This window comes from Manduca sexta, chromosome 5 (genome assembly GCF_014839805.1).
Source record: "Manduca sexta isolate Smith_Timp_Sample1 chromosome 5, JHU_Msex_v1.0, whole genome shotgun sequence".
Lineage (NCBI taxonomy): Eukaryota > Metazoa > Arthropoda > Insecta > Lepidoptera > Sphingidae > Manduca > Manduca sexta.
Genome location: NC_051119.1, coordinates 4,621,980 through 4,639,009, shown reverse-complemented (window position 1 = coordinate 4,639,009; position 17,030 = coordinate 4,621,980). Strand labels below are relative to the sequence as shown.

Sequence of the window (17,030 nt, the reverse complement as noted above, 5' to 3'; positions counted from 1 at the left end):
CAGCGTGGCGCGCTTTAGGGGAGGCCTATGTTCAGCAGTGGACAGCTGTAGGCTGATGATGGTGATGATGATGACCTCATGGTTGCTAAATATACATTGAGGCCTCCCAGGCCCTGAGACCGAATAGCCGTGGGTCGCCAGCGTACCGTCCGCTGGCACACTCGGTGATAACGGTAAGGCCTACCAACTGCTCACAGGGACTGCCGTGGTTGCTAAGCCGGGGGATCGCTCGTACACTGTTCGCAGGGTACCCCCGGTGATAACCAGGGCAGATCACCAAAAAAAAAACTGTTCTAACACTGACTTTGTCGTATTGTTTTTCACTTGTAATATTTCTATTTCGGCACATATTTTCAAAAGTCAATTGAAGACGATGATTTTTCAAATCATTTTTCTGACACTCTTACTTTTTTTCGTCTTTATGTCTACTGTTGTCTAATTAATTTACCGCCATTTTAAGACACTTTATATCTGCAAATTTATTTGCAACAAATGTGATCAGGCGAGCATCGACATCTTTGAGTTTAAAACCAAAGATGACTTCAAATGTTAAGTTGAAAAATTAAAAATATTACGAAAATCGATGAAAATACAGTTCCTTAGAAAGTAAACTGGACTAAACAAACATAAAATTTATAATAACTTCGAAATCATTAAATTCCTTTGTTCACAAATAATCATAGGTCATTAAAATGGAATGGGTGAGTAAATAATTATTGAGATCAAATTATCTTATATTCCGAAAAATACTCAAATATAGTTGATTTATCAGCTATTTTCAATAATGTGAACAAATGGTTACCCTCTTTTCAAGTCATTTACTGTCAAGACCTGTACCATCATAATTTCTAGCTGAAAGCCTTAATACGTATATTGGGGTAAGTTCGGATAAGGAATAAGACCGTTAATGAAATTTACTAATAAACGCGACATTTACTACCTCGGTCGACACAGCTAAATGCTGTTTGGAGATGAACCACAATTCAAGGGCTACTAAAGTAGTATTAGTTAGGATTTAGAGTTTAGCAGTAATTTCGGCTTAGCGCTCTTCACCCGATCCGAACTTACCCAACTACGATATTAAACGTAGTTACAATATTACACAATTACATCATATTTTTGTAAATAGCTGATAAATGCACTAAGTTTATTATTAAAGAAAAACATTGAACACAACCATTTAAAAGTTTTCCATCAGCTACCGATGATGTGGGATTCTGCAAGTTTCTGTAAAAGAAAAAATAATGAAAATTATTCATCACGTCATATTTTGTAATTTCTTTATCGTAAAGTGCCTAATTTCTAACTCTTAATTCTGAAAATGTAGCCACTGAATGCGCCTCAGATAATGTTGAGTAAGGGAGGTCTCTATCCGGGCGGATAAAAAAAAACCATTGCCACTACCAAGTTACTGTACATTATAAAATTTTCTATATTTCTCAGTAACCAGTTCAATGATTCGAAGACATTTGCAATTCAATGCTCTAATTAATCCGACTATTTATCGCCCATTGTAACGTAAAAGAACAGTCTATACAAAATATTTCTTAGTTCTATCGCACTCACTTCTAGGGGCACTTTTCAAAGTAGTTGTTCGCGAGACGCAGTCACTCTCTTCGGACTCCGATCTCATTTGGAAACTTGTTTCTGGAAACAAATATACCACTTATCTTATAAATTATAACATTTGTTTTTTTATAAGATGATGATGATGGTGGTACCACGCTGGTTGCTTCTAATATATAATAATATCAGCTCTATAATCCTGTAATATATACTGCCCACTGCTGAGCACAGGACTCCCCTACTACCAAAAGGTTTAGGCCTTAGTCCAACACGCTGACCTAAAGTGGGTTGGCAGACTTCACCTTCGAAATCATTATCGAGAATTTCAGGTATGTTGATTTCCTCATAGTATTCTTCTTCACAGTTAAAGCGAACTACAATTGATAAACAATACACACGTAACTTCGAAACGTCAGAAGTGTGTGCTTTAGGTTTCGATTTTGCGGATCTTTGTTTTCAGATAGCTTGTTGGGATCGGCCAACAAGTCTATCGTTCTTGATCTACTAATTTCCTTTGATTTAAAGGGAGTTGGAATCAGATTCTCTCGCAGACAGTTACTAATTGGTACGACAAGATGATGTAACTTACCGCTATCATATCTAGTTTTACTGTTCCCAGGTTGATGGACTCTGTTCGGCACCTCCTGGTTGTCCACGTGGCCGAACGTCCTGAATCCTATCGCGAACTGCGCGTATGGACTTATCTCGTATAATTCTGTGAGGTAACATACATAATTAGAAAGAAATATTATATTGTTAGAACAAAGATAAAATAGGGTTAATACCAATTATTTATGCTTCATCAAAAAAAAAAAAAGGAACCATAGCTCCTTTAGTTTGATGGACTTTAGCTAAAGTACGGAGTTTGGTCAAGGCTGCCTTCACAGAATTGTGTGATTCCAACGTAAAATGTTTCAAAACATGTCCCAAAAAAGCGACTCGTAAGTGAAGGTCTTTTAATTTTGATGTTTATGATGACTGATGCATCAGTACCGTGTTAGTCTCAACCAATCCCAATAAACCGATACAGAGTCGTGTCGCGTTTTTTTTGCCACTTTCGAAACACACTGATCCATTTTGGCATACTTACAACAAATTACCAAGTTAATTTGTGTACTGATCTTTATTTCTTTAGATCTTTGGCTCCTTCTGAGTTTAGCATACCTCCATTTTCAATAAACGACCCGAATCCCTCTTGATCCATTATGGACTAATCAGAAACTTTTTTGACATGATCACAATTGAATTTTTTCGATTGGTTCATTCTCAGGATCGGTCCGAAGATTAAAATTGGGATCATTTATTGAAAATGGTTGCTAGTACTTCCAAGTATGAAAGGTTGTTTACCATGTTTGTTGTCAGCAGTGAGATGTACTGGCGTGCTGTAGACACGATTGTTGGTGTCTCCAGGAGCACTTTGCGGCGTGTTTGCCGTCACGTTGCTGCGTTCAGACTTGCACTCGCCAGTCAGGGAATTTCTATATTCTGTTAGATGCTGGTGACTGAAAAGGGAAGATTAAGCATCATAATTGATGGATTAACCAAAGATCCTTATGCCCATCATCAGCTTAATTTCGAATAAATTGATAATAACATTAACAGTAAGGAGTAAAATAATCTCATTTGGTTAATTTTTCGTGATCAATCCAAAGATAACCATTAGGATAATGGAAACGAATAGTGTATTTCTCATAAACTAAAATACAGGGTGCTATATCGATTTAGCTCCCGATAAAGTATGGCATTCAGAGCTGTTATTTCCTTCTGATAAAATTAATTCGTAGGGCAATTGTACAACACAAAAGATTTAAAAATGATGAATGAAGTTTTCAATTTGTCTCACTTTTATATTGAGTCGAGTTATATTCGACAGATAAATTTTATCTGGCTAGAAAAGTTTGCCCTCTATATCAATCAAATAATGTCATAGTACTTTAACCAAGTCTAGATAATACTATATTATTGTAAAAAGTCTAAGTTACTTACCTGTGCCTCTTGACTAGAATGTAAACGCAGGTTATGGAACACACCATGAGGAGTATAGAGCTGCAGATGATGACCAGCATATTCAAGTCTAGGAAATCTGACGGGGGACCTATTGCCTCTGAAATTAGACAAATCACTAATCTATACTATTATATAAAGCTGAAGAGTTTGTTGGTTTATTTGTTTGTTGGTTTGTTTGTTTGTTTGAACGCGCTAATCTCAGGAACTACCGGTCCAAACTGAAAAATTCTTTTTGCGTTGGATAGCCCTTTATTCGTGGAGTGCTATAGGCTATATATCATCACGCTATACCCAATAGGAGCGGAGCAGTAATGGCTAATCTCAGGAACTACCGGTCCAAACTGAAAAAATATTTTTGCATTGGATAGCCCTTTGTTCGTGGAGTGCTATAGGCTATATATCATCACGCTATACCCAATAGGAGCGGAGCAGTAATGGCTAATCTCAGGAACTACCGGTCCAAACTGAAAAAATATTTTTGCATTGGATAGCCCTTTGTTCATGGAGTGCTATAGGCTATATATCATTACGCTATACCCAATAGGAGCGGAGCAGTAATGGCTAATCTCAGGAACTACCGGTCCAAACTGAAAAATTCTTTTTGCGTTTGGATAGCCCTTTGTTCGTGGAGTGCTATAGGCTATATATCATCACGCTATACCCAATAGGAGTGGAGCAGTAATGGCTAATCTCAGGAACTACCGGTCCAAACTGAAAAATTCTTTTTGCATTGGATAGCCCTTTGTTCGTGGAGTGCTATAGGCTATATATCATCACGCTATACCCAATAGGAGCGGAGCAGTAATGGCTAATCTCAGGAACTACCGGTCCAAACTGAAAAATTCTTTTTGCATTGGATAGCCATTTGTTCGTGGAGTGCTATAGGCTATATATCATCACGCTATACCCAATAGGAGCGGAGCAGTAATGGCTAATCTCAGGAACTACCGGTCCAAACTGAAAAAATCTTTTTGCGTTTGGATAGCCCTTTGTTCGTGGAGTGCTATAGGCTATATATCATCACGCTATACCCAATAGGAGTGGAGCAGTAATGGCTAATCTCGGGAACTACAGATTCGAACTGAAAAAATATTTTTGTGTTGAATAGTCCTTTGTTTGTGGAGTGCTCAAAGTTATATATCATCACGCTATACCCAATAGGAGCAGAGCAGTAATGGCTAATCTCAGGAACTACCGGTCCAAACTGAAAAAATCTTTTTGCATTGGATAGCCATTTGTTCGTGGAGTGCTATAGGCTATATATCATCACGCTATACCCAATAGGAGCGGAGCAGTAATGGCTAATCTCAGGAACTACCGGTCCAAACTGAAAAATTCTTTTTGCATTGGATAGCCATTTGTTCGTGGAGTGCTATAGGCTATATATCATCACGCTATACCCAATAGGAGCGGAGCAGTAATGGCTAATCTCAGGAACTACCGGTCCAAACTGAAAAAATCTTTTTGCGTTTGGATAGCCCTTTGTTCGTGGAGTGCTATAGGCTATATATCATCACGCTATACCCAATAGGAGTGGAGCAGTAATGGCTAATCTCGGGAACTACAGATTCGAACTAAAAAAATAATTTTGTGTTGAATAGTCCTTTATTTGTGGAGTGCTCAAAGTTATATATCATCACGCTATACCCAATAGGAGCAGAGCAGTAATGGCTAATCTCAGGAACTACCGGTCCAAACTGAAAAATTCTTTTTGCATTGGATAGCCCTTTGTTCGTGGAGTGCTATAGGCTATATATCATCACGCTATACCCAATAGGAGCGGAGCAGTAATGGCTAATCTCAGGAACTACCGGTCCAAACTGAAAAATTCTTTTTGCGTTTGGATAGCCCTTTGTTCGTGGAGTGCTATAGGCTATATATCATCACGCTGTACCCAATAGGAGTGGAGCAGTAATGGCTAATCTCGGGAACTACCGATTCGACCTGAAAAAATATTTTTGTGTTGAATAGTCCTTTGTTTGTGGAGTGCTCAAAGTTATATATCATCACGCTATACCCAATAGGAGCGGAGCAGTAATGGCTAATCTCAGGAACTACCGCTCCAAACTGAAATTTTTTTTTGCATTGGATAGCCCTTTGTTCGTGGAGTTCTATGGGCTATATATCATCACGCTATACCCAATAGGAGCAGAGCAGTAATGGCTAATCTCAGGAACTACCAGTCCAAACTGAAAAATTCTTTTTGCGTTTGGATAGCCTTTTGTTCGTGGAGTGCTATAGGCTATATATCATCACGCTATACCCAATAGGAGTGAAGCAGTAATGGCTAATCTCGGGAACTACCGATTCGACCTGAAAAAATATTTTTGTGTTGAATAGTCCTTTGTTTGTGGAGTGCTCAAAGTTATATATCATCACGCTATGACCAATAGGAGCGGAGCAGTAATGGCTAATCTCAGGAACTACCGGTTTCAACTGAAACAATATTTTTGTGTTGGATAGCCCTTTGTTCCTGGAGTGCTATAGGCTATATACCATCACGCTATGACCAATAGGAGCGGAGCAGTAATGAAACATGTTGCAAAAACGGGGAAAAATTATTAGTTTTGAGAGCTTCCGTTGCGTGCTCTACGCAAACGGTTAAAGTTATGCAACAATAATGTATGACGGGATTGTTCCTCTTAAAAAGTTCTAAAAAATATAGTATAAAACAAAGTCCTCCGCTGCATCTGTCTGCCTAAACGTGTTAAACTCAAAAACTACCCAACGTATTAAGATGAAATTTGGTATAGAGACAATTTGAGACCCTGGGAAGAACATAGGCTCCCGGGAAACTACTACTTTTATAACGGAAAACTTTAGCCTGAAAAACTTTATAACTCGGGCGGAGCCGCGGGCAAAAGCTAGTTAACTATAAGAATGTCCTATGTTAATTTTTATTTATGTTGAAAATTGCGATTTTAAATTATGCATATAAACTAAAGAAATTGGATACATGATTTCTCTTATATTTGTCTTTCGGAATTATTGGAAATTGTTATTGATAGGGACATAAAAGCATGCGATATATATAATTAAATTTGTGCAAAAATATAACTTAGAACCTTACAATAGTGTTCAACCAAATGTTTATTCACATTATGGCAACCCTAACTATATACAGTTTATCATACATAGATGCAGATGTATATACATACACATGTGTACATATTAATTTGTATAAGCATTATTACGTCTTCTTGGTCCGTCCTATCAGTTAAAAATTTTAAAGTAAATGTTTCAATTTCTAGTACAACGCCAAAAATTATATTCTTTAATATTCCAAAATTTTATCAGTATTATTTCATTGACCATTGCACCTGATTGTAAGTGGAGTAGGGTCATAGAATATCGTTAGACAAAGATTGCTTCTCGCTAATCGACATAATTATGCCGGCCGGTCCTAAACCGAATATACACTATATTATATTTTATACTGACCTCCCATTATCGTGGTTGTAGCATAATTATACAGTGAAGTTGACACTCCAGCTGAATTCTCAGCAGTGACTCGTATTTGATACCACTGGGCCGGTGCTAAGTCAGCGATGACGAAGGAATTCGGCTGGCTGATTATCGCAGACGGATAGTGGCCCCATTGGTGGGCTTGCTGAGTCTGTAATTAATTAGACCCTTATATAACGAGACGGGCCGCAAGGCTGCACCGCGCAGGGGCGGCTGCGGTCGCAGGCTAGACACTTCAACGTCAGAGGAAGCCCGCAGCCGTCCCTAATGCGCCGAAGAGGGCCACCGCGGAGTTTTAGCTGGTAGGCCGTGCATAGGCTAAGTTGTATATAGGGTTAGGGACTCGGCCCGGCGGTCGCCCGAAGGTCACCATCAAATCCGGGCGGCTCAACGCCGGGCTGTAAGGCACGGTTACCCCAGCATAACTGCTCAGTCGCCCCCCATGAAGGCTGGGTGGTAGTAATAAGGCACTTTCTTCGCGAAACCAAAAAAAAAAGACCCTTATATAACAGTAGCGAAGGGTGAAATTTTTCAAGAGGTAACCCAAGGTAAAGAAAATATTGCCTAAGGTAACATATCGGCCAATTTAACAGACATAAACTAAGACAAACATAAATAAACCTAAAAGGAAAGACAGTAGGAACGGGGTTGTATGGACGCTTTGACACTGTTTAGTACTGTCCTGGGCATGGATCTCCTGTAACATTGATAGGGTTTAATAATCTACTTCACTAGCCAAATGCGGCTTAGACTGTATTGAAGCTTTGTAGAGAGAATTTTTAGGTATGTCAGTCTTGTCACTATTTCTCCTTTCACTGTTAAAGCGACTAATTGAAGGCGAATATGCAGGTAACGTCGAAAAGTCAGATACGTGCCTTGAAATCTGAACCTGTGTGCTTAGAATGTAGCAAAAAATACGACACGTCTCCGTATCGGTTTATTGTGATTGGTTAAGACTAACACGTGACTAATGCATTGGTGTCTCGGTCCATCACAAACATTAAAATTAAACGACTTAAGAGTCGCGTTTTTGGACATTCTAAGGGAGCAACAGACCTTTTATCAGCAGTCCGTTCTATTCTCCAATAAGTATGTATTCAAAAAGCCAAAGGGGCCGTTCCAGTATTACATAAGCAGATTTATAACTATTATTTACCCGCCTCCCGTTCGTCTTGTCAGCAAAGTAAGCAAAGCTTTTATTAACCCCTCCTCCCCCCCTCCCAAGCTTACGTAAACTTTGTTATATGTATTATTATTTTAATGTATTCTATTTTTTTATTGATTCATGGGCAGCAGTTATACTTCTAAAATAAGAATATATATTTAGAGTAGAGGCCGTTACCACACACAATAATCATATAAACAAACTTTATTGACACGGTATACAACATAGAATACCTATTCGGTTCTAAGCGAGTACCTAAATGTCTACATATTATGTGTAAAAATGAAAATAATTACTACTGACATAACCGCCATTTAGACACCCCGGCTAATAATAATAATATCAGCCCTGTATTATATACTTGCCCACTGCTGAGCACGGGCCTCCTCTACTACTTAGAGGGTTTAGGCCTTAGTCCACCACGCTGGCCAAGTGCGGATTGGTAGACTTCACACACCTTCGAAATTCCTATAGAGAACTTCTCAGATGTGCAGGTTTCCTCACGATGTTTTCCTTCACCGTTAAAGCGAACGATAAATTCACAAAGAATACCCACATGATATTAAAAAAGTCGGAGGTGTGTGCCCTTGGGATTTGAACCTGCGGAAATTCGTCTTGGCAGTCCGTTCCACACCCAACTAGGCTATCGCCGCTTTCTTTTTTAAACACCACGGCTACCATGTCATAAAAAATAAGCAAAGCAAAAACCCCCCACCCCCTATACTGCCTACGTAATATTTGAACAGCCTCAAAGGAACGATAATATATTAGGATTACTTACGAGTCGATTATCCGCCTTCTTCCACACCTTAGCTCCGTATTCACGGTAGTCGACTCCAACAGTTGTGATCTCACAGCCGTTGTCATGCCAACCGCTAAGTTGTACGTAAACATGGGACGCGTTGCTCCAGAACCATTCTGTGCTCGTTGGTGCTACTGGAACTGTAAGGGAGACATAGTATCACACCTTTCCCTTAAGGGTGGGCAGATGTGTAACGTACGTTTCGCCAGCTACTATGGCCATGTCATAGATAGAGCCTATTAACATAATATGCTGGTAACAATTTCTATTTTTGGGTCGGTAATGATAAAAAACCCAATATGACGTTACCCGACCTGATGATCGAACCTGAGATTAGAGCACAACAGTCGTTCCACAAAAGACTTCGCCACCAAGGCAGTTCCTATAGAAAATCTTAACCGCTGTTATCTTGGCGAATTCATTATTTTATATACTTACTAATGACTAATATCGTGGTGGCTAGCTTTCAAGGAACCAGACCCTGACTGCTTGGGTAGTGTGATTGTAAACTGTTTTTTGACAGTTTTTACCCATATTTTTTCCTTTGTGTTTGTATTGGTTGCATTCCCCGCTTCACTTGCCATCAGGTGTAGTGGGGTCACTTTACCATGCCTATTTTTAGCTTTGTCTCATCTTACCTCCCCCCAACGTAGCAGCATCAACATACGCTGGCTGTGACGCACCAACTGAGTTTGCAGCGGTCATCCGGATGGAGTACTTGGTGCCGCACTTCAGACCTTGGAGGGTGTACTCATGAGCCTGCTGTAATGAAGTTCCTTTACTCGCCCATGCGTCTTGCCAGGAACCGTTGGATTCTTTCCAGGTTAAGTTGTAACCTGAAGTAGGAATGACTTTTTTAAAACTTAGATGTTTAATAACAATAACGTCCGCCAAGCGGTTTAAGCACAGCTTAGCCTAGTTGGGAATGGAACGGCCTAAATGCTAAGGTATCGTTGCCTGATCAATGTATGAAGTATTTTTTTCTTCGCTTGACTGTCGTATTTGCTATCAACAATTTTAAACAAACACACATCACGCATTTATCCCCGGAGAAGTATTCAGAGATGCAACCAGGGTAACCACTCTTCATCAAATGTGTTCCGTCCTATGAGGTGATGAGGACGAGCCTATCGTCATATCGGATACATTTCCCAGAATCTGGGCTGATACTGAGCTGAGAAACCTAAATATCCCTTTGCCCAACCCGGGATTCGAACCCAAGAAGGCGTTACTGTAGCACTCTGAGAGCTGCCGGACAGCGCATGAAGTGCATCTACGCTACCGGGGTAGTCAACAATTTAAATGAGCAGTTAAAACTTTATCTACTTACTAATTTTCTGTATCTTCCCTCCTATCTTTCTAGGTGGATCCCATTGTAACTGCAAGGCATTTTTGTGCGGTGTCACCCTCAAGCTTGGCGGTTCTGGGGTAGGCAGAACTGTAACCTCATAGGAAACGGAATCTGAACCATACAGATTCTTTGCTAGGCACGTGTAGTTACCACTTAACGACTGGTCGATATCTGAAAATTAGAATATATTGAAAATTATACTTAAAAATAAGAGAAAAACCTAAAACTCGACTAAGAAAAAAAAAATATCCACAAAACATGAGACAAGTAAAAAAAATATAAATTGTACCCACTCTAAAAGAAACATGGAAATTTTCAGGGTATAACTTAACCGCAAAATATTCCTATCAATGTTAGATTCATATTCATTTAACAACAGCTGCGGTGAAGGTACTTCGCAGGATAAAAATAATTGGAAAGGAAAATTAATATGTTTTAAAGAAAATTAAAATTCTCACTGTTAATCAGCAGACTATCGTCATGGTTCCTGGTGAAGCGCGGGTGGTGCGTGATGATGTTGTGCTGGTGGTACCACACGGTGCGCGGCGGCGGTGCACCCACGCACTGGCACACCAGCAGCACCGACCGACCCACGCCTACTGACACCGGGCCTCCCAAAGACGCTACTCCGGCAACCACTGGAGGCAAATATAGTTATTTAGGTTATTGTGAAACTTTCAAGTAAGGTAAGATTCTCGAGTCGATTAATGCTATTGCGTTTTTGCTCAGTATTGTTTATTATTATAGCCTAGAGTTTAGAATTATGGTCACGTTGCCAATAGGCCCCCTTATTACATGGAAACAAAAATGGCTAGGGAAATGTGTATATGATAATATCATCGTTAACATTATCAACAATATGAAGTCCACTACTGAATAAAAGGCTCCCCGAAAGACTGCTTTATCAACATCGCAGGAAAATGCTGGACACAGGTCTTCTTTGACGAATCCGTCTGGAAATCTTTAGATTGTGATAATGGTTTCGCCTAATTCTGAAAAGGTAAAAGCAGGATACGATGTACGCATGGATAATAATGGCAATCTCACCTCTATCAGACAACAAGATGTGCTGCGTCCGCGAAGGTGCCCCTGCTCCTGGAGTGGCGTGAGCTCTTGCCCATACTTCATATCGTGCTCGTGCTGTCAGAGACCCCACCGCCAATGATAATTCCTTGGAACCTCGTGACGCTACAATGTGACTTTGGGTTGCGCTTGTTCTGAAATTTGGAAATTTTAAAGATTTTTTTAAGTAGTGTATTTACTGTTTTTTAAGTAACGGTAAAATGGGAATTGTTTAAGATAAGCTATGGTAATTCGTAATAGAGAAAAAGAAGAAACTTAAGGCAAAAATAAAAAATATTATTATTCGCTTCGTATCAATATCCGGAATCCATCTTGAGTCAAGCACCTGTCTTTCCTGCCTTCTGTCAGCGTATTTCCGGTTCCCTCTCCGTTTTAGCCCCCACTATACCCCCACTTTGTCATTGAGCGCTTGTCAGGTGAAGGTCCGATTTTGGATCATTATAGCGTCGTTTTTCGCGCCGATCAGTTGTCAGCACAAGTAAAACTTCGCAATATTATCAAAATATTCGTTAATTTTGGAGTTATTAAAAAAAAAATTGGATTAGATTCCCTCTCCAGTGAATATGGAAGAAGAAAATTTAAAAACTGTTGTTGCCGATGATTCGAACCCACGAAAACGTGGACATTCTTCATCGTCGAGTTCTGATAGTGACAACGATTCATCATCGGACAAGGATATCGACCATCAGGAAACTAACGAAACCGTAAGCTATGCACATTTTCAATTTCTAGCACAACAAGTTGCTTTTCTAACGAATCTCATTGAAAAACAACATGAAAAAAGTCATGAAAATTTAATTAGTACACAAGTCGTTTCTAACGATTTGAATTTACGACGGCCTGTTAACAATGAAGGCAGTAATTGTAATCGGCTAAATATTTTATCCGAAGTAAGCACAACGGTTAAAGACCCTATTTATCCAAAATCTGAAGATAGATACGTAGATAAACTATCGCAGTTGCAACGTTTTAAATGTAACGATTGGTATTCTATTAGATTTTCGGATGCTCAGAAAAAATATTTAACAACCCCCGGTTTTATAGAGCTAGGAGTAAACGACGAATTAAAGCGTTTTGAAGCTTCTATGATAAAAGAAGACTCACGTTCACATTTATTAGAACGTACCTGTGCGGGATTGACTAAAGCATTACTTTCTCAAAAGGATGAATTGCATAGAACACTACAAACACTAGTTGATTGGGCAAATGAAAGTAAAGAGTCTTTGAGCCCAAACTCCCTATTTGAGAAGATAGAAGAATTATTCTCTAAAGACTCAACGTATAGCAAAGTGTCGGACGATCTATTGCAAATAGTATGTGGAAGACGAGCAGACTTTATAAATTGCCGCCGAGAGGTTTTACTACGTCAAATTCCAGAAGGTTTTCATCGAGATGTTTTGAGTAAAATACCCCCGAGTCCAGAATATCTATTTAATGATGAAGCATTACAAAGTTACATTCAAAAAATTGGAGGGGTGGATAAGCTATCTTCATCTTCAAAAGTTTTGAACCACTCTCAGTCGAAAGGCTATAATTTTTATCATAATCCGAAGCCGTCAACTAGTAAACTACCGGAGGATAGGTTTTTTCGCCGCGACACCAATACAAAAAATGATAAGCAGCAATCGCATCGACGATCGAATCAAAAAGGTAAAACTACCTACCGTGACAAACCAAAAGGTAAGAAGGCACAAACGCAATTTTCATCTAAGAAAAAACGTCGCGATTGACTATCGGTTATTTCAAGGCGGTTGTCTAAAACAATTTCATTGTGTCTGGAGAAATTTAGGCGCACCAAACAAAATTTGCAAACTTTTGGACGGGACACGTATTCCATTCCTTCTCAAACCGCCTTTGATATTTCCGACATCAACAGTTATGAAATGCTACAGAACAAAAAATTCTCTCGATATGACAATACAGATCCAAACTATGTTGGAGTCGGGAATAATAGAACACGCGGAACAGAGTCCCAGTTACCTGTCCACGTTCTTTTTAGTACCCAAGGCGGACAAATCTCTTCGCCCCATCTTCAACTTGCGACAGCTGAATCAATTTGTCGTAACCAAACCGTTCCAATTATTCAGCCATTTTCGAGTTCCTTCATTTCTGCAAAATCAGGATTGGATGGCAAAAATAGACCTGAGCCAAGCTTATTTTCATGTGCCGATTGCTCATCAACATCGCAGATTTCTGAGGCTAAATTATCATCCAGATCCAAACCAGGACCGACTACTCCAGATGACATGCTTGCCGTTCGGCCTGTCGTCAGCACCAAGGACATTCGCCTCAATAACCAACTGGGTGGCCGAATTCCTAAGGAGTCACAATATCCGATGTGTCGTCTATCTCGACGATTTTCTTCTGGCAAACCAGTCGAAACTACAACTCGAAGAAGATATCGCATTCACAACAAAAATGTTACAAGTATTGGGTTGGACAATCAACTTCAACAAGTCTGTACTGGCTCCGACAAAATGCCTCGAATATCTCGGCATAACTTGGGATACAAAACGCAACGCGAAATCCCTGTCGCAGTCAAAGTGCCAAACGCTACGCAAGGCACTTCAGTTACAGCTCACAAAGAGCAAGTGGTCCCTCAAACAGTACCAATCTCTAATGGGGAGACTCAATTTCGCAACATTTGTAACTCCGAGAGGTCGGTTACACTGTCGTACACTGCAACACTACAGTCGACAGTTGCCAACCGAACATCCATACCGTCAGATCAGCATGCCACAACCGGTCTGTTCGGAGATGGAATGGTGGTTTCAAGCCGTAGGAAAGACTATGCCGATTCACGAGAGCCCAATAACTCATCTGCTGACTACAGATGCATCCGACATCGGCTGGGGAGCACAACTTGGCGACAAATGCATAACGGGGACTTGGACAAAACAACAGAAGTCCTGGCATGCAAACAAAAAAGAAATGTTTGCAGTTTTTGCAGCAATACGAGACGAAGAGAATCAACTTCAATCTGCTCAGATACTACTTCAAACGGACAATCGCACTGTAGTTTCGTATATAAACAAAGAGGGCGGCACGAAGTCACAAAAGCTGCTCAGACAAACTCGACAACTTCTCGAAGTTTTAGACAGACGGGATATAAATCTGACAGCGCATTACTTGCCAGGAAGATTCAATGCAGAAGTAGACGCTCTATCTCGCCAAAAATCTTGTCCAGAATGGTTATTGACAAATACGGCAACGAATTACATTTTTCAAATGTGGGGTACACCGGAGATAGATCTGTTTGCGTCCAAAACAGTTACCAGTGGCATTACAACCTAGCATGGTTGTTCCCTCCACCAAATCTCATACCCAGAGTACTCAGACATTTGAATCAAGCCAGCGGGAAATACATTTTAATAGCCCCCAGATGGAACAAGGTGTTTTGGCAAGCGGATGTTCAACTTCGAGCGCGAGAGCCTCCTTATCTAATTCCAGACTTGTCTCACGTACTCATAGATACGAAGACAGGTACGCATCCGCCTCAAGTTCAGAACCTAGTTTTGGAGGCATGGCTGATTTCGGGTGGCAAGATTTGTTAACCGACTGGACCGATCAAGAACGAGGGCTACTAATGTCAAGCTGGAGGAGCTCTACAATAAACACCTACAGGCCGGCATGGAACAGATGGAGGAACTGGTGCGAGTCCCATTCAGTTAACCATAAATATCCCAATGCTGACCAAGTCGCTCGCTATCTAGCACATTTACACTGTGACATTGGTTTGGCATATAGAACTATCTTGGTGCATAAATCTGTAATTTCTACATTCACACATTTAACTTCTAACATAGATTTATCGTCTAATTTCTTTGTAAAACATGTTCTAAAGGCTATTTCAGTAGCACGAGAAAAACCAGCAAAACCACCAATTTGGAATCCTAAACAGTTACTACAATACCTTAGTTCGTATTTTTTCGATGAAAACAACCTATTTCAAGTATCGAGACATACAGCCATTTTATTACTACTAGCTTCAGGCCGACGAGTTCACGATCTTACATTGTTACGCACCGACAGCAAAAGTTTAATTTATGAGAACGGGAATATGGTATTGTGGCCGGCTTTTGGATCCAAAACTGGTAACGAAAAGCATAGACAATCTGGGTGGAGGCTTAGAGTTCACCCTGATAAAAAAATTAAACACAGTATTTTGGATTACACAATTATTACATTTAACATCAAACCGTAGACAAAACATAAATCACTTATTTATCACAACGTTGGGTGATGTCAAGCCTGCATCTAGAACCGTCATTGGTGGATGGATTAAAACTGTTTTAAGTTCGGCAGGTATAACTGCCACTCCAGGATCTGTTAGATCCGCAGTGTCCTCCCTGAATTTTGTAGAAAATTTCTCCATAGACCAAATTCTCGAAACGGGAAATTGGAAAACCATTCATACATTTAGAAATTATTATCAGAGAGAGCTGATAAATTATGAATCAAATACACAAAATAATTCACAATCATTGTCCAAATATTTTGAGCCCGTTCATTAATTAAGGTTCATATTGTTATTCATGTTATTATTTAGCTACTTTGTACAATTCATAAGTAATTTATAACAAATAAGTTTTTCATTAAATTACGATACCCATAATTTTACACATTATAGCGTCTTTATATTGAGCGCACCAGGTGATAACAAACACATCACTCAAGATGGATTCCGGATATTGATACAAAGCGAATAATAGAGAGTTTTTCCTAAAATAAAAACTTACCTATTATTTCTTCATCAATATCCGGAATCCAGGTAAGGTCTACCTGGTGCATCATGAGCTCTATAATGATCCAAAATCGGACCTTCACCTGACAAGCGCTCAATGACAAAGTGGGGGTATAGTGGGGGCTAAAACGGAGAGGGAACCGGAAATACGCTGACAGAAGGCAGGAAAGACAGGTGCTTGACTCAAGATGGATTCCGGATATTGATGAAGAAATAATAGGTAAGTTTTTATTTTAGGAAAAACTCTCTATTTTTATTATGAAAAATGAAAAATCTTTCAATATTATTTTTATAAAAAATCTATTTAATTTTTGCAGAGATTAAAAAAATTAAACATAACATAAACATAAAAAATAATAGCCCGACTTAAGATTCGAACTAAGAATCTGTCAGCCCAGAGCCTAACTGACCCAAAACTAAGAAGACGATTATTAATAACCGTGGCTTAGCGGGGAGAGGGGAACCAGGTAATCACACTATTCGGAAGGACTCGCGCTTACACTAAGGACCTCGCTGAAGTTGGGATTTTTTTTTATCACCACTTAACTCACGGACCGTATTTGCTCCCATTCGGGCTTTCACTCAGACTAAAGCTACTGAACTACTGAAATCTACTCACCCCGATACCGGCTTGACATAGACGGTATAATGCGTTATCTCTCCGTTAGGCTCGTCAGGCGCTTTCCAACTGACGAGTATAGACGTCGCTGATGACACTAGTACTTTGATGGCTGATGGTGGTCCAGGAACTGATGGAAAAGACAATTTAATTAACATAGAGCACATATTTCTAATATTTGGTTTAAAATCCCAATTAAGCTTCATTTATCCCAAAATTGGTTCTAAA

The 17,030-nt window shown here is 39.7% G+C and overlaps 1 protein-coding gene across 1 annotated transcript in view; it reads right to left on the bottom strand.

Moving 5' to 3' along the window:
• Positions 1–248: 248 nt before the first annotated feature.
• LOC115451200 (Down syndrome cell adhesion molecule-like protein Dscam2) overlaps positions 249–17,030 on the bottom strand; it is a 33,120-nt gene continuing 16,338 nt past the window's right edge. Inside the window, exons 21-32 of the mRNA XM_037443346.1 lie at positions 16,803–16,932; positions 11,404–11,573; positions 10,815–10,994; positions 10,336–10,527; positions 9,644–9,841; positions 8,985–9,145; positions 7,015–7,189; positions 3,553–3,670; positions 2,914–3,068; positions 2,156–2,281; positions 1,567–1,647; positions 249–1,227 (exon numbers count right to left, since the gene is read on the bottom strand). Of these exons, the coding sequence (XP_037299243.1) occupies positions 1,199–1,227; positions 1,567–1,647; positions 2,156–2,281; positions 2,914–3,068; positions 3,553–3,670; positions 7,015–7,189; positions 8,985–9,145; positions 9,644–9,841; positions 10,336–10,527; positions 10,815–10,994; positions 11,404–11,573; positions 16,803–16,932 (1,715 nt within the window). The 3' untranslated portion in view covers positions 249–1,198. The remainder of the gene's footprint in view (positions 1,228–1,566; positions 1,648–2,155; positions 2,282–2,913; positions 3,069–3,552; positions 3,671–7,014; positions 7,190–8,984; positions 9,146–9,643; positions 9,842–10,335; positions 10,528–10,814; positions 10,995–11,403; positions 11,574–16,802; positions 16,933–17,030) is intronic.